General features: G+C 40.8%; 1 protein-coding gene across 1 annotated transcript; it reads left to right on the top strand.

The window, feature by feature from the left end:
- The first annotated feature begins 891 nt into the window (after positions 1-891).
- On the top strand, positions 892-16,136 carry csnk1da (casein kinase 1, delta a). The gene is made up of 9 exons (XM_029507670.1): positions 892-967; positions 8,584-8,694; positions 11,110-11,258; positions 12,157-12,385; positions 12,474-12,644; positions 12,757-12,905; positions 13,142-13,310; positions 13,727-13,839; positions 14,608-16,136. Exons 1-9 carry the CDS (start codon positions 892-894, stop codon positions 14,656-14,658), a joined length of 1,218 nt encoding a protein of 405 aa, XP_029363530.1. The 3' UTR covers positions 14,659-16,136.
- The last annotated feature ends 2,503 nt before the right edge of the window (positions 16,137-18,639 follow it).

The following is an 18,639-nucleotide window of genomic DNA, read 5'->3' as shown; positions in this document are numbered from 1 at the left end:
ATAATACCAAGATGGGGTGGACTAAGATGGCGGCGCTGTCCGTGTTCTTCCACGGGTAGTAGAATGAAAATATCAATATTTCGATAAAGAAATGAAAATGAAATTGCAAACAAGTTAGCATAAACTGAAAATCGGAATATAATATATTGTGTATTCATTGTATGTAATATACATCTATTTTGAAAAAATCTTAATATGACAAAAGAATGACATTTTTGCTGTGTAGGGTTTTAGTAGCTCTTGATAGATGTGCTTGAAAATAAAAACGTTTAATACAGAGATTTTTATGAGTTTGAATGAATAAATATCTCTTCTGGTCCGCACAACAGAATAATGCCAACCACGAGCATTGCATGTCACACAATGTTAGAGAATAAAAAACGAAGAAGACGTGGCTGTTACCGAATGTGGTGTCTATTGTTAGCTCTATTGTGAAAGTTTCTCTGGTGTGCGGGCGGAAGTGACGTCTAGCAGAGGCAGCGGATCACAGAGTATCGGTCAGACAACTGAATCACAGCGGCTACTGAGAGAGGATCCGGGTGAAACCGCGGCCACCAGCGCCCCTAAATCCGACTTCATCCGCGAAGAATCAACGCTAAATCATATCAAAAACAGCGAGGGCATAAAGTACACACTTAAACTTTTTCAACGAGTATCATATTACAACTATAGCAGATTTGCAATATTTGAAAACAAGTGGCGAAAAATCGTGTGAGCTGACTTCATCCGGGAGACAACAAACAGAAGACAGCCTATCGGTTGAGACCCCCTGTGTTGGATGCTTAACATATTCTGCTTTTAAACAGACTTCAATTTTGAACTCGGAACAATTTATTTTTAATATTTTGGAGCTAGCGAGCGTGCTTGCTAGCCGAACATAGCTCGTTTATCATGGAGTTGAGAGTAGGAAACCGATACAGACTGGGCAGGAAAATTGGAAGTGGATCGTTTGGAGACATCTACCTGGGTAAGTTGAACTCAACGGAACTTGATATGTTGTTCCTATTTGTGTCCACCCTAAATCAACAACGCGAAGCTTTAGTTTGTGAACCAGTTTCTCTCCGGTGTCCCCCGGACGAACAGCTCGTCAATCAGCTGTGCGGCTGTGTTAGCCACCAGTCTATGTAGCCGAGCAGCTAGCACCAACGAAATGTCTGTTGTGTTTTGATACCAGGAAACGGTGAATTTATTAAACCTGTTTGACTTCGTCTGGCATTATGTTAGAACCTTGTTCACGAATTTTTGAAGTGAGACAGGCGGCTGCTTTCCGAAGCCATTAGCTCACATCATCAAGCTAATGTTGCAGTTTGCTGTCTGTCTGGTGGAAGCGTCAGTTGTCCGGAGACAGAATAACTGACCGGGCCAGAGGTTTCACTCTCACCTGCAGCGGCAAATAATCGGTAACTGCCAATGTCGAACGGCAGGCAGATTTAGTCTCTAGCATTCCCCTCGTGGTTTTATCAGATGGGTTGCTTTTCCAATCAGGAGCTTTATCCTGATTACTCTTAAAGTAACACGTAAAACTTTATTAACCTTTTATCAAAAGCACAAATGTCTGTTGTGATCAGTCTGAGAGACAAAAGCTGAATATGCTCTATAGTCGACGTGTCCAGGTTGTTGAGTGTCACTGTTTCATTTCACGTAGATGACTAATAGATGATTCGATTAGATCTATTCTTTGGAGGAGCTGATGGGATGGTTTCCCTCTCATTGAACATAAAAGAGCAGCTGCTCAGATCTTCAATATTGATCGAGATAAGAAGTGCACCATAGGTGAACTTGAAGTGAGGTAGGGTGTCAAGTTTGGCAAAAAAATCTACCACCTTGTGTTAATGTGCTCTCTGATGTCCCACCGCTCTTGGCAACAATGGTGGAGAACAGCTGATCACATTTCTAACACCTAGTCATCTGAACAATGGTGGAAAAGAGCCATTGTTATTTCACGAAGCTGCTCTTACGGACTGCAGACTAGTCACTTCATTGGTGCTATCTAATCAACTTGTACACATCCTACACCCGGACCAGCTGCTGGGACAGCTGTGTAGTGACAATCAAGATATTTGTGTAAATATGGTGAAATCAATTAACCCAAACAGATATACTGCTTATTTGTAATCAAGTGATTATTAAAATATTTGTCATTACTTTCCTGTTGATGAATTAACCAGTGAACCTAGTGACTGTTCCAGAAGAATATTACTGTAGACTCCAGTATAAGCAGTAAAATCGTTTTATTTGTTGAGAGCAGGCTGTGTTTTCTGGTAAGTGATTTCGGTTATTTTAGTAAATCTACTACGCACTGTATACTTTAAGCCATGCTATAATGATGAAATTATTGTTGCATAGAGCCATGCCTTCATTGGTTTCCATTTATATGTGCAGCGCTTTCCCTTATGTAGGCACAGTCTTGGACCTTGTTGACTGTAAAGTGAAGAAATGCAGTGCAGACTCCAAATCCACGAGTAGTAAAATTGTTTCACAATGTAATAATTGAGTGAAATATTCATAAAAACAAAAGTATATGAATTTTGCCCTTACACAAGGTTTAGCTGAGCAATAAAATTCATTTAGGAGAAGCCAGAGCTATACTCGTAAACTATCTTAATGTATTGTGTGAAGTAGGAGCCAAAGATGGTTAGAAATGAATATATATCACATAATAGTGCATTATATAATTTTTTATGGTACCAGAGAAACTTGATTTAAAATTAAAACGATTTCCATCCAGATGAGTGTTCTAGCTCTGTATTAAATGATGTGCGTCTGTACCCACTCAACTCAAGGATAATGAAGGTGTATGAGCTGCTGTTAAAAGAAAACCGATTGTCAATTTTCAGTTGGACCCAGCAGACAGTTGTTGACTGTTGTAGACAGTGTCAACATGCAAGACTTCCCTGAACAACAGCTGCCAGTGAAGATATTAAAGTCAGTAACGCTTGTAATCTCTTTCTAAGCATCTGACTACTGGCAGTTGATAAGACCCAGTCAGAGAGCGGAATATTACTGTAGATATAGCCAACACATCTGCAGTTAAGAAACAGTGGCATTTTGTTGTAATGGCTTTCAAAGGGCCAGATAATTCCTTTCCATCAACACAACAAGCTACTTCTGTGAACTCACAGGCGGTCGGAATAGCTAGAAAACGCATAGAGCTACTTGATCTGAACTGAAATACAAGTGCTGATCTTATGTTTACACAGGGAGGCTCTTTCTTTGCGTAGATGTGACCTCAGTTTAACAAAGCTACCCTATCAATCTTTTTTTACTTAGGGTCCCCATAAAAGGTGAAAGTGTTTGAAATAGATAAGTTGAAGTCAACTAACTAGTTTGGCTTCCTGCTATTAGCACTTGTTTTTAAGAATAATTTAAAATCTGCTTTTGCTCTGCTCTGAGACAAGGATTTAAAGAGCAGCATAGGATGGCTTATGCTGTGCCAAAAGATTTAAATTCCTGCACAGATCCTCCTGCTAAAAGACTTCTCATGTTAACTCAATGATATGAGCGTAAAGGATAAGTTAGAAGCATTAATGCATTATTTGGGTCCGTCCATCTTCCACATGAGCCACTGTTTAGCCTGACAGCAAAAGCTGTCAGCTGCTTACATAATCACTTTGTGTTTTTGTCTTTGCTCATCTCTCCCTCCTTTGCCCCTCTGGAGTGGCTGGTGACTAATATAATGCAATATTGTTCACAGGCCAGAACAGCGTGCATCTATTTAGTGCTTCATTCACTCTGTGGTTCCAGTTTTTAAGCACTGATGGCAGTATCATGTGACTTCGTAAGTAAACAATTAATTTGACCGAGGTCAGTCACAATATCCTGTCAGTATCTTTTTGTTATTAGATGTAATTCAGTTTCACATGAATACTCCCACAAAGTGTTGGCGTTTTTTTTTTTTTTTTTTTTTTTTTTTAAGAGATCCTGACAGTGTGTGAGCAGCTTGGAGTGTCTGGGCTCTCTTAGTGGTTGATTCAGCTTGTGTTGGTGTGAGAGGCTACTTGTTATTGGCAACAGGAGGAAGAGATGAGGTCAGCAGTTGGACCAAATCTTTGGACTCTATGTGCTGTGACTGGGTTCACATGTTTTCTGTCAAATATTTAACACTGGTACATTAGCATGTAATCAGGTTTTTTTTCCGATGTGTATATGCGGCCAGTGAAGTGTATTTCAAAGTCCTCCTGTTGGACCATCTGGTGGTGGATGATGTGCATATTTGTTGGATGATGATAAAAGCTACAGAAGCCCAGATTCTGTGTTGGTCATTGTCCAAGCTTTTTCAACAGGATTTTTTTCAAGCTCATGGAAACACCTCATTGATTTTCCATCTCTTTTCCATCTCAGCTCCAATCTGCATTGACGTAAATGGAACAATTATAAATATTTCTGCCCCTTTTCCCACCTGCCATGCTGAGCATGACAGCTATTGTATAAGCCTTAAGCCTGGTTTATGGTCCTGTATTAAACCAACGCCATGCCTACATCATAGCGTAGGGAGGCTCACTTGCCGCAGCCCCTGGCGTTGCCTGACATTTACCTCCCAAAAAACGTACCGTATTTTGCGGACCATAAGGCGCTATATCAATGAGCGGGCCTACTTTCATATATAAGGTCCACCCGGTTATAAGGCGCATAATAAAACTTGTGAAGCGCAGTACATGCCGGTATTACAAAAAGTGGCGGAGGTAAGCGTACTGCGTACTGTTCTCTGATTGTTTTATTGTTGCCAGCTATCGCTCATCACAATTCTGAAGTTAGTGTGATGTTGGAACAACGTTGTATCCCAACATTTGATTATAATTGGATTATGATATGTATTTGAAAATTGGGTTTGTGTTAAAAACCTAATGTTGGCTTGACGTCTAATTATAGTAACTAACTTGACTAAACACGGATGATGGTTGCTTGCCAGCACTACATAATTAGTTATCTAATGTTGTCTGATGTTGCAACCTATATCCAACCAAGGGCCAACGTTAATACGTCCCTGTGTCAGCTAGGAATGCTCCGACAATCCATCAAGCGGTGCAGCTTCATCACTTACCAGTTGCACTAAAACATTGACAGATTTTTGAGCGCAGTATACCACATAAAATTGGTTCAACATCAGTAAGCACAACAAGAATTCATACATAAGGCGCACTCCCGATTTGTATTTTAAGTGCGCCTTATAGTGCAAAAAATACGGTAACTAAACTGTGACGCGATGCAGACCGAGAGGGCTGTGATTGGTTTGCTTGGTAGCAACGCATTTTTGGAGACGACAATAACCATTCAGGAAAGGAGCGCAGCCCCCTACCGCTGTGGCGATGAATTCCACCACGATGAAATGGAGTGACGTTCAAAGACTTGACGGCGACGTCATATCAACTGCGTAGGTACTGTGTTGATTTAATGCCTGATTCCACCTAACTCCCCCCCCCCCCCCCCCCCCTTTTTTTTTTTTTTCAAAAATTTTGATATTGGCTGCTTGTGAATTGGTTAACCTCAGATGGGGAAAGTCACATTATTGCAGCAATATATGGAAATGTAATAGAAAATATGAAATGTAGCATATTTAAGAGTTCTAAATGACTTTGTAAACCAGTGTAGCAGGATTTGCCTGAACATGTTTCACCGGCTGCACCACTCAGGTTAAAACACACACAGTCCTTCCCATAACACACTAGTGTTTATCTTATCAGCTACTTTTAAAACTGTTTTAGGACAGAAACTTGTTCTAAAAGTTTTGTTTGTCATGTTTTGTCTGTTTAGTGCTAAACTGAAACTTCTCCTATTCTGGTGCTGTCACCGGAACAACAGCTTCAGTTGTCAAATTCAGCTTTCAACCGAAGGTGTTGGAACCTGTACACATCGATCAATCAGTCAAACTCTTTTTATATAGTACTTTTCAAATATTAGTTGTAAGACAGAGTGCTTTAAAGATAAGAACCAACTCTCACCCTCCATCCATGCAGATATTTTCTCGATTAATTGGTCCAATACAGAACAGAACAAGTCTTAAATGTTTATTTGACAGTCTGTAAGCAAATAGCAGACTTGAAAAATGATTGTCTCACATCACTAATGGCTACTTTCCTCATCGCATCTATTCAGCGTAGGGATGAGTGAGTACACCACTATCCGTATCCATATCTGTTCAACCATCTACATTATCTGTATCCAAATTCATAAGGGGCGAGACTTAAACCGAAAATGCCTGAAATTGATATGGGTTGGTCAGAAGTTGCTATATTTATTGTAAGCCTCAATATATTTTTATTTACAGCTTATTTTGTATCACACCAAGGTAAGAAGAGCGAGCTGACCAGGAAATAAAACATGACTTGGTGAAGAAACAGTGAAAATGAGATGCGTGATGCTGGCTGTATGCAGCCCTGCCCCGTCACACTAGCACTGCTTCTGTTACAAATCAGGTTTTTACCCCATGATCCCATAATGTTGGGCAGATTTGAAACATTTGGGTTATAAAAAGCTATTTTAAAATGATCAGGTAGTAATGTGGATGTAGCCTAACTTTTTATCGCTATGTGGTTAAATGATGATCTTACGGGGGACTATTGATGTATGTCACCTCCGGCCATGAAGGCAAACAGAAGGGACAATGAGAGAGACCCACATGTGAGTTTTTTCCCTCCGGTACAGTTAGCATGTTAAAATAATCATCCGACATGTTGAAATCATGTTTTGAGCTGACTACTGGACAGTTGTTTTTTGTTTTTGTTTTTTCTTTGGGGGGGGGGTTATTGTGCCGCCCTTTTTTTCCCCTCTGATGGGCATGGCTTTTGGAGTATGACGCGTTGCACTCAGTTGCTATCACAGGATTTTCCTTCAGCCCGAGCACAGATGTTGGCTTGTATTACTCATATGGTACTCACACTCATCAAAACTGCTATATTCGTACCGGATACTTGTTTCAACCGAGTATCCAGCTCAACCCTAATTCAGTGTCTATGCTTAGTCCATAATTTTTTTCCCCCAGTACAAATAAAAAGCAAAAACAATCTTTCCACCTGAAATCAGAGTGTTTGTGCCATCACAATATTGTGCATGTCAGGGGCCCCACAGAAAATGTTTCACTGAATTGATTTTTTTATTTAAAAATTATACAAAACAGAAACAATTTGATTGACTCATGTCAATCAATACCTAACACTGCAGGTAGGCTAGAGTATCTTACTTGTCATTCATTATTGGCATCATAAAACTGGCTTTAATAGCTGGTGGTGGATCCTGTTCACAGATTAACTATGATCCTAATCATGTGATCCACCCGGGTCAGCAAAGCCCCCCTAGATGCCATCATATAAAGCATCGCTGATGCTCCATTGGTGCTGCTGGTGCTGCCACCATTATTCTTTCTGTAGAAAGTCAGATTATGTAACCTGGTATCCAGTTACTTTGTTTGTGTGGAAGGAACTCAACCCACAACCATATTTAGTAAAGAAACCATCACTGGTTTTTCAGATCACACAGCAGCAGAGAGAGGGCCCATGCAGATGGTATCCACAATCCCCTTGTTTGTTAGTTAGATGAAAATGTAATGATAGCTATGAGGAATGTGGGCTGTACATGCAAGTAGATACATGAAAGAGGAGCAGGGCATGCACACTATTAGCTGTTTTTACACATGCACTGCAACCCTGAACCTTTTCTGACTAGAGTGGCAGCATGCACGAATCAGAAGAAATGGACGTTAAACAAAATTCAGCCTCACAGATGCTTGGTTCAAGGTCTGTGTCATGTCTGATTGAGCCCATGTGTCAATAATGCATGGGTGGAGTACGTGTTTGTTGATTTTCCTGAATACTGAAACAGTATTGCTAGTAAGCAAGGGAGCATGTGACAGGGACAGCCTCCTCTGGGATGAATGTGTAAAATCAACGACTCCAGACCTGATTCTTCTGGCATGCGTTCATGTCCATTTTGGATTTGTTAACTGTGACTGTGTTAACCATCATATTTTCCTATCACAGTGGACCTTCCCCAGTCACAGAGGTTTTAGACTTGAAACCATTTAGCAAAGATTGCTATTCCATTTTTTTATAAGATGTTCTGCATGGTGCCATGAGTGAGGTAAAACAGCTTATAAAGCTTTTCTTGTTGACAATGTGAATATTGTTGACAACTCAGGAGGTAAGCAAAATATTTCAGGAAGTGGGTTCAGTGTGGTTACAATGATGTCTTTTAACTGGCTAAAACTTATTCAACTTAGAGGAGGTAAAGTCAACTCACCATAGTTAAATACATATGTATTTTTTGCATCTTGATCTGCAGGACAAGACATCGGGGACGTAGCTATCTCCTCAAATTTACCTTTAATTTCAAAGGTTGAAATCGCCATGTCAAGGTTTGATCAATTAGGGATCAAACAGTCCAAACAGTCGAGATCGGCACACCCTTACTGTACACAAATTCATAATTCAAAGACCACCAGGGCCAATTTGGGGCTCAATATCTTTTCCAAAGACACTTTGACTCACAGACAGAAGTAGGAGGAAATTCCCTTAGTGAAATAGTCACTCTACCACTCACTATGTTGTTTCCTTGTTGTTGACCTTATTGTCTGTTTGTGTGTCTGTGTAGGTACTGATATCTCGGTTGGAGAGGAGGTTGCTATAAAATTGGAATGTGTGAAGACCAAACACCCACAGCTCCACATAGAGAGCAAAATCTACAAGATGATGCAGGGTGGAGGTACAGTATACTGTAACACACTATGGACACACACAACTTGCCCCATATGACTGAACAAATGGAAGGGGTGTGTATTAGTACATATGATGTTTATGCTCAGTCCATCTTAAAAAATGGTGTCATTTGAATTTAACTTTATAATGAACAGTAAAGCAAATGGACTTCTTTCTGGTATACTGTTTACAGAGAGCTATGTGCATTTCTCCATAAAGATTTTTCACTGGGAGGGCGCTTGATATGTTCACATGATATTAAAAGCCTTTTTAACTATGATTTTCAACTACATGTGGCAGAGCAGCAGCAAAAACACTTGCTCTGACAACTAATGTCGGGGATTGTGAAGCGTTGTCTTCATAGTTGTCTTACTGATAATTATTAAACTGCTGTTCCTAGTAACCAGAAAGTGAAAACTGTGGAAATAGATCCTAAGCATTAATTGCCCATAAAAGTTGAAGAGGGTCTGAAGAATTAAACCTGTATTCTATCTAATGCCTATCCAGGTCTTTTCTAATACTACATGATATTCATTTTTGGGATCATGGTTGCCTTTAAAGTAAAATAAACCCTAAAGCAGTGGTGCAATAAGATGTGGCTAAGATGGTTGAAGGTTGCAAAGATGGCAATGGCCAAATTACAAAGTGGATGTTTAAAATGGCAGCTCATAAAGCAAAGACTGTCATGGTGGGTTGGCACTTCATCCTAAACAGCATTAAAGGGACTAATGAAAGCAATTTCCCTACCACTGGCATCAGCTGCAGTTTGATCTAATGTCTCCCTGTGAAGGTGCAATTGTATAAATGTCCTCTGATGTTAGATAAAACCAATCTGACTGGTTGTTTTCAAATCTTCGTCTTTTATTTTAATGAAATCAGATCATACAGTTTAAATGCAAAGCTCTTTCATATTTTGGCTGAGATCTGAGAGGCATTGATGGATGTCATAGATTATAGAGACACTACCTTCATTGCATTACTATTGTGCCTGATCCCTCAGTAATGACACCATCAGTCTCTCCACCAGTAAATCTAATGTAGTTTTCGTCATTCTGTCAAGAAGAAATAGTAAAAGTCTGAGACTGTGCATGTACTGTGGAAGAGCTTCTTCATCCCTGTAAGGACGACCACATGTCTGTATTCTTGGTCCAGCCTGATAGGTAGGATATATTGAGGCCTAGTGGCTGACCCAGACTGGGATATATTTGAATTTGGATGTATATAAATAGCTGATGCTGAGTGTCTATATGTGTGAGTGCAGTGCCAGGTGCTGAGCTGCATTTTGTTGCGGTCTGCCTGTAGAAGGAAATGCCACATGGCCTCTTCGCCTTGGCAACGTCAGCTAATTACCCACTACAACCAAACCAGCTGGCCTCTGCTCTAACACCCTTCCTGTGTGTGGGGGGATGGTAACTCTTTACTTCATTCACAAAGATGTCTCCTGCAGTACATCTAATCATATAAACATACATCCTGGGAAACCAGCTCTCCTCTTTTTTAATTGTTCAATTTATTGAACACAATGAAAGATTGGTAATAATGAAATATGCAGGAATTTGTCATGCTCAAGAACTATGACTTTGATGGGAAATTTGTAAATATTACCATATGTAACCCGTACATGAAAATATTTATGGGCTCTTATCAAAAACTATTTAATTGGAATATCAGTCTTATTGATCCTAATCGGATCGTTACCGATCACATAGCTGATTTCAGGTTATATCACCAAGATGCTAGCATTAGATAGTACAAACAAATTTGATTTTGTGCTAATGCATTTATTGCTGATTCAACAGTGACACACTGTTACTCCTTTAACTGTAAATATGTTGTATCTCAAAACACAGTGTTGAATGTCATGACCCATCTAAAGTAAGACTCCATAGATTTCAATTCTTTGTCCTCCTTTTTCCGTGGTGTAGGGGTGGAGTGCACTATTTTTGGGATCTTTTGGTCTGTCATTGGACCATTATGTATAGTACATCCTGGTTTTTGGCTGCTGCTTTTATGCTGAATCACCTGATGACCTACTTTACCTCTTTGTTTTCAAGCTTTGTGGGTATGGCAGCAGTGCCGGTCTCAAATGAAAATCTGCCCAGTCGTTGAGCTCCGTTATTGGCAGAGAAACATGCTAAATGCTGTCATAATGTAACCATAATAGCATAAGGGAAACATGATTGTATTTTTAAATTTAAGTTCCACATTCACTGTAAAATATGTGCGACAGAGGTGGAATCTGTATAATTAGAGAAAGGCATTAGTGTTTGTGATTGCAGATTGACCATACTAGTTGTTTTCCCATTTGAATGAAAATGAAGAAATAAAGGTGGCCATGGTTTATAATTATTCCTTAGTTTGCAAGTAATTTGTATCTTAACCTTGTTCTTTCCTCTGCTGTCCACTCCCTCCTGTTCTCCAGTGGGTATTCCCACGATAAAGTGGTGCGGGGCTGAAGGTGACTATAATGTGATGGTGATGGAGCTGCTGGGACCCAGTTTGGAGGATTTATTCAACTTCTGCTCCAGGAAGTTCAGCCTCAAGACTGTCCTGCTGCTGGCTGACCAGATGGTAAGATCCAGAGAGGATGGGGGGGGGGGGGTAAAAGTTGCCTTGTGTGTTGATTAATTTACTTAACCTATGCGTTAAATCCTCATGCATGTTTTATGTGACATAATTTGGGTAGTTTATGCACTTACTCTTTCTAAGAGTTTGATGATAAGATTGACTCTCAAACCTAAAAAAGAAACTGTTATCTGCCTATTAAGCCACAAGCAGCAGCTTCACTCACCATAAAGACTAGAAACCCTCAGATGCACTTTCACTTACACTATATTCAGGCTTATGCATATGAACCCAAATTACATTTTGAGCTAGAAAACACCCCCCTCCTGACAGAAGAAATGCTTCTTTATTTAACAGCTCAAACATATGAAATACGAAACAAGCATCCACTTCACTCCTCTGACTCGTTAGCAGTTGGTTCAACAGTGCTGACTTTGGGCAAACTGTGAAATTTAAACATGGACACCATGAGATCGACACTGGTCCTGCTTTGCCGAAGTAGTACTCACCATTGGCTGATGACCTCCAGGGGCGCCTGGTCAGAAAATACTCAGAAGCTGAGACTCTTGAACTTGGCCAGCATCTGGTTATCTGCTAGCCTGACACGCTCAGTCAGACTACTACAACAATAAAAATGCAGCATTACAATGGTCAGAAGAGTGGAGCATTTATTCAAGCTTTCTGTTATGAAGGTTCTGGAAACCACGTTTTATTTCTAAAATTATTGATCGATTTTTGATTTCTCAATTAAAAACGATTTCTTGTGTTGCTGGGCTTTTTGCAAACCTAAGCTTCATGTCTGCAGCTCTACATTTATGGTTTAGACATCAGAGCAGTTTTTTTAACATCAAATCCAAATGGATTTCCAAAAATTTTAAAGATTAACCTTTCCTGTTCTCTGTAGATCAGCCGCATTGAATACATCCACTCCAAAAACTTCATCCATAGAGATGTGAAGCCAGACAACTTTCTAATGGGGCTTGGTAAAAAAGGCAACCTGGTCTACATCATAGACTTCGGTCTGGCGAAGAAATACCGTGATGCCCGCACACACCAGCACATCCCCTACCGTGAGAATAAGAACCTGACAGGCACCGCGCGCTATGCCTCTATCAACACACACCTTGGCATCGGTATGACATCTTGACCAATTCCATGATGGCTAAACTAATGAATTCCTAACAGAAATTGTCAGCCTGAAACTCTCTCTTCTGTCTGTAGAACAGTCCAGAAGGGATGATTTGGAGTCACTGGGGTACGTCCTCATGTACTTCAACCTGGGTTCTTTACCCTGGCAGGGCCTTAAAGCTGCCACCAAGAGGCAGAAGTACGAACGCATTAGTGAGAAGAAAATGTCTACGCCCATTGAGGTCCTCTGCAAGGGCTACCCATGTATGTTTGACCAACCCCCCCCCCCCCCCTTCATTGATCTCGAACAAACCCTCACTGAAGTCTTGGGGGAAGTCAGGGAATTTATTAACATTTTCATCTTCTGTCTCCACAGCGGAGTTCGCCACATACTTGAACTTCTGCCGCTCTTTGAGGTTTGATGACAAACCTGACTATTCATATCTCCGCCAGCTCTTCAGGAACCTGTTCCACAGACAGGGCTTCTCCTATGACTATGTTTTTGACTGGAACATGCTCAAGTTTGTAAGTTATTTAAAGGAATCATCTAGCTCTGTCATCTATCAAGTCAGTCACATTTTTGTCTCAGCTCAAAGGTTCAATTAGTGTGTTTTCCTGTGCTTTCTACTGCATATGGTAACGGAGTAAAGTTCTGTCTTCTGAGATGCTACACAGCAGCATCTAAGGTTTTTGGAGTGATTAATCTTGATAGTAGTCAATAAAAGGACATTTCTGACATTTCATTTCTTCCTGTGTGTCAGGGTGCCAACAGGGCCGTGGAGGATGCAGAGAGGGAGCGTCGGGAGCGGGAGGAGCGACTTCGGCACAGCAGGAATCCCGGAGCCAGGGGCATGGCATCGGCCTCAGGAAGAGCAAGGGCAGCTCAGGATGTTGCAGCCCCCTCCCCATTAAACCCTGCATCACATACAGGTCAAGACACACACTTGCACACAGAGCAGGATTAGTTTGGCTCTCCTGTGTGCTTGTATTAATTCCATTTGCTTGTCTTAAAAATGCTGGAAACTAAAATGAATATTTCACCATTGTGACACTTAGGTTTGTGCATCACAAGAACTTATCACAGTTTCTAGTTGTTCTTCAGCATGAGTTGTTTTTTTGTCTCCTTAACTGCTGCTTTCCTTTTTGTATTGAATCAGCAGTTATTTGACTTTTCTATGTCCTCATCCTTATGTTGAACTTCCTCTGCAGCCCTTCTGTCATCTTATAAAATTAGATTTTGTATGAAAAACTCAATTTTTATCATAATTACAATGATAAAATCTTAGATTTTCATCCAATTCCATCTGCTGCCATTATTTCACGAGTGCCACCTTTTTGACCTTCAGGTATGGAAAAAGAAAGAAAAGTAAGCATGCGTCTTCATCGTGGAGCACCCGTGAACATATCCTCCTCAGACCTGACAGGGCGCCAGGACACATCCCGCATGTCCACCTCACAGGTAAAACACACATATGAAGATAATATTTAGTCAGCAATTAGTTGTCAGCTTCCTGATGGTTGTGTATTCAAAAAAGGAACCACCCTATTGCAACAGAACATATTTTCTATATCGGCACAGAGTTGGACTTTTTGTCACTTCCGTTTTAGCTGGTAAAAAGTGTCTCTTCCCCTTTTACATTGAGTAATCCAGAATCTGAGAAGAAGCAGCCAAATAGCTGCAGGTTTCTAACAACTGAACTGGTAAATGAGATCAAGTGGCAAAGCAAAAAACACATCCCACACTGAACTTGAATGTTTTCTTATTCTTTTCTGTCCCACGGCTTATTGTACTTTTGGGAGATGGAAGTATGTCGTAAGGGAGGAGAGGGGCATAATACTGACTAAGAGCAGACAGTGTTCCACAAAGCCCACTGTGGCCAACAGCCTAATTTTTATATGTCAAAGGTCCACCAAGAGTTAAGAGTGTAGCAGCTAGTCAATGATGTCCACTGCAAGCTGGCCATCACAGGAATTGTCTCTAAATGTTGACACTTAATAATTGGAGAAACGTCTGACAGGAAGTTGTCCTCACTGAAGCAGAGTTGTCTCGGTTTTGCTGGTGTGAGTTCTCGTGATCTGAACACAGCTCATAGATTATGCAAATCTTTTGTTTTTCTCACTTTGTGCCAGCTCTAGCACCCACAGTGCATCTCAATTTCTTCTCACTGTTAAATTGTTAATGACATCAACATTTAAAGTGCCATCATTTCTCATCTGTCCCATTTAGGCTTTGTCCCGGGTCACACCGAGTGGCCTCCAGTCTGCAGCTCCACGGTGAAATTACTCCCATCCACCCATGTACCATGGAGGCCTCAACGTGCAACACACACACACACACACACACACACACACACACACACACATACATCAGACTATTAAACAACATCGGAATGACCTACCAACACACAGAGGTCTGCTGCATTCTTGTTCACCTTGCAGATGAAGAGTGAAACGAGTGTGAGTGTAAGTGTGTGTGTGTGTGTGTGTGTGTGTAAGGGTGTGTGTAAGGGTGTGTGTGTGTGAGTAATAGTTTGGTTGCCTTACCAACTCGGCAAAGTATCAGCCACAGCCTTCCTCCTATACCTCCTCCCAGGGAAGATGTGGACTCACTCCCCCTCCTCCTCCTAACTGTTGATGAAGCCATGGATTTACTTTTCTCTGGCATCATTTTTTGTTTGTTTTTTAACTTTGCTTTTACTTATTTTTATTCTATAGCATTAAGCTTCCTCTTACACCAGCTCCAATGGTCAGACTTCACAAGGGGTTTGAAAATGGAGAATGACGAGTCTGTTAGTTATTGAAAATGTTGTGTGGGACGTTTTTTAATCCTCCAATCAAGACGACGCATGATTCATCACTGCTGTGTTAAAGGACAGTGCCTAAGCTCTATTTTCTGTCCTGAAAGACTCTTTAAATACCACAAGTCAACATTATTTTAATTTTTTAGGTGTTTGAGGTTTAACTTAAGAGGTGGGAACCCCCCCCCCCCCCCCCCATGTTTTTAAAATGGGACAAGAAATCCTATTAATGTTCTATTTTCCAAGCTGATCCCATAGTACAAGTTTTGTTGTTTTGTTCCTCCTCAGGTGCATCGGAACCAGGATGTTGTAGTAAATCTTAAAACATGCAGCGTGTGCACACTCTGTCTTCAGGTTGTGACTGCAGTGTGCTGCTGGGGAAAGCTGTGAATGGAGCAGTGAAATCTGTCCACACTGAGCGGATGACATGGATTTTTTGTGCATAGTGATGTGGTTCTTGTGCGTGTTTGTGTGGTTCTGTCTTAGGCTTATACAGGTTCAAAGGGGTATGTGTGTTGTCTTTTTCGATGGAACGATACTTCGCTGCAGTTTACAGCTTTACAACTGTAGGATGACGTGTGACATTTGTAATTGTCAATTTGCATGATTTATTTTGGAGAAAAGCATCTTATAAAACATGGCTAACTGTTCCTTATTGCATTTGGTCAGTCAGGTCGGAATTTCCTGATTCACTTCTTCTAGCCTTATCTTGTGCTGAGTAACTTCTTATTGAGTCTGTGCCATTACACAATATTTTTACTACATGGTTGCACAGCGCACAAGTAGTAGAGAAAATTTCAAGGGACACTCCTCCCAGATGAATGTCCTCTTGTCAGGAGAGGTTTTGACATACAACTGTAGGGCATTGCATAATGGTTATTGTAGGATCCAGTGTTTGTGGAGCTTGATCATATTTGGAGGATTGCATCTTAATGTTGACCCCTTTTTTTTTTTTTTTTTTTTTAAATCTTCCGATATAAGATTGCAAGAGAATGAGAAAGATCTGCTCCCAGAATTTGGCACCTTGCCCCAAAAATGCCCCTAAAGTTGACCTCAAAGATTCAGAAGTTAGGAAGTCACTGGTCATTTGTCAGAATCCCAGCCCTCCTTTAAATACTATTTACAGAAAAATAGTGAATAGTGATATAGTAACTGTTCCCAACAAAGCAGTTATAGCCAGTACTATTTTCATGCTTCCATTTTAAATTCCACACATTTTATTGTCAATTTTAACAGTAGGATCAAATAGAGGTGAATAAGGTTGAAGATAGACGGGACAGAAAAAAAAACTCTGCCGACACCAATTTTGGAGTGTGAAATGGGCCAACCCAGGTAGAAAATGTGTTGGTTCACTTGAACGTCAGGTTGAATGGGGGGAAAGGTGAAATGAGGCTCTTTTGTTGTTGGGTTTTTGTTTTTGTTTTTTGTTTTGGCAAGGTCACAGCCGAGTCCCAATGGTACTAGAACCAGCCCAACATGGGTCTTCTGGGTGACTTGGAACAGTCGAACAACAACACCGACGATGTGACCAGTGAATCCTGCAGGTTTTAAAGTAGCTGGTAAACTGGTTCCAAAGTGTTGTAGGCCATTATCTGTAGTTCAAGGGTACACGGGGTTGTAGTGCTAATTTCTACATGTTTGGTCTATTGTTGTGTATAGGATGTGCCTACTCTGTCCACTACGTCCATGTGAGCAGCTGTTAGATTTGGGACAGGGACAACAGTATATGGACTATGGAATGCTTCACTCCATTAGAGTTTCTGCTGAGGCAGCTTTTTAAAAATAAACTTCACCTGTGGGCTCGAAAAGCCAACCAGAAAAAAAATGGATGAACATATTCGTTCACTGATGGCTATTACACTTTACATGGGATATTAGTTTTGTTTTGTTTTTTTTTTGTTTTGTTTTTTTTTTTTTCCCTTAAGTCTGCTTATCTCAGTTTTTCTGGTTTTTGTCACCACTTGTGCAATTTGCTTTTTAACTGTGCAGTGGAGATGATATCCCATGTCCCACAATGCACCTTTTCACTGTGGATTCATGGCAAATTTTGTCTCTCCACTCCCACCTTTTGACTTATGCTCCTCACTTGTTATACCACTGTATTTGTGTATTTTAAAATTATGTAAATAAATTAATAAGTACTTGTATTTGTCTACTTTAATGACTTGACTGAATAGCTAAGGCTGTTTCGTTCATCTAAAGGTAATAGCAGATGGGGCGGCATAGCAGCATAGTGCCTAGTTGTGTTACCTCACAGCAAGAAGTTTGTGGGTCCAATTCCCAGTCCTGGGTCGGTTCTGCGTGGAGTTGGCATGTTCTCTCCATGCCTGAGTGGGTTTCAGGCATGGGAGGGTTTTCTCCCACAATCCAAACACATGCATATCTAAGTTGATTCTAAATTGCCTGAAGGTATTATCGTCTGTGTGACTGGTTGTTCGTCTCTGTGTTTGTGTGTGTGCCCTGCGATGGACTGGCAGCCATTCAGCGTATACCCCACCAGCGTGTAAATCTTCTGTGATTGGCTTCAGCACCCCCATAAACCAGAAACAGATAAGCAGTAGAAAAAGTAAGTGGTAGGAAGTGATGGGAATAAGTGTTTTAATGTTCTGGGACCTCCAAATATTTACACCCAGAAGGGCAGATTTTTATTATTCTGTACTATTATAATTAGAACCCTGCATAGAAACTTGGCCTCTTTTTTACTGCTTAATTTGGAATAAAAATGAGGCAAACTAAGCAGAACAGTGGCATAGGTTAGCGCTGTCTCCCCACACTAAGAAGATCCTGGGTTTGCAGTTTGCATGTTCTCTCCGTGCCTGCGTGGGTTTCCTCCAGGTACTCCGGTTTCATCACACTGTCCAAAAACAACATGGTGACGCTAAATTGTCTGTAGGTGTGAGTGTGAGCGCTTTCTGTCTTTCTGTGTGTTGGCCCTGTGATGGACTGGTGACCTGTCCAGGGTGACCCCATCCTCACACAGAGTGAGCTGGGATTCACTCCAGCACCCCGTGAGCCGGAAACGGATAAGCAGTAGAAGATGAATGAGGCTAACTACACACAAAGTATCTGTGATTTCTCCATGCTTATCTCAGGTTTTTTTTCTTTTTTACATTGAAGTATACACTGTCCAGATCTACACCTCACTTCTAATGCAAAAGGGAGTCTCTCTACACGACATCAAACATCACCACAGTTCACTATAGTGTATAACCTTTTATTGTGATAGTAAGTATTGCACATACAGTACATGAACAGGCTGAATAAAATATAATCTGCAAAAGCAAATACTCGAAGGGCATCTTGTCCCTCTTGTGAGGCTCCTCAGATCTCTGAGGGTTTGGCAGCTCATGTAAGAAACCTTTTACTTCAAAGTCTGACCATATCTGTCATTAATACAGATGTAATATGGGATATGTGCATTAACACATCATGAATATGTTGCCAGTATCATTACTGTTAAG

The sequence above is a fragment of the Echeneis naucrates genome, chromosome 8, assembly GCF_900963305.1.
Source record: "Echeneis naucrates chromosome 8, fEcheNa1.1, whole genome shotgun sequence".
Taxonomy (NCBI): domain Eukaryota; kingdom Metazoa; phylum Chordata; class Actinopteri; order Carangiformes; family Echeneidae; genus Echeneis; species Echeneis naucrates.
The sequence above is the reverse complement of the archived record's forward strand: the minus strand, read 5'-3'. Positions and strand labels throughout refer to the sequence as shown.

Bases quoted from the DNA above. Each gene is read 5' to 3' on its own strand.
- csnk1da (XM_029507670.1), top strand. From the start codon at position 892: ATGGAGTTGAGAGTAGGAAACCGATACAGACTGGGCAGGAAAATTGGA. The intron at 968-8,583 runs GTAAGTTGAACT...GTGTCTGTGTAG, and splicing joins GTTTGGAGACATCTACCTGG to GTACTGATATCTCGGTTGGA. The intron at 12,645-12,756 runs GTATGTTTGACC...CTGTCTCCACAG, and splicing joins CCTCTGCAAGGGCTACCCAT to CGGAGTTCGCCACATACTTG.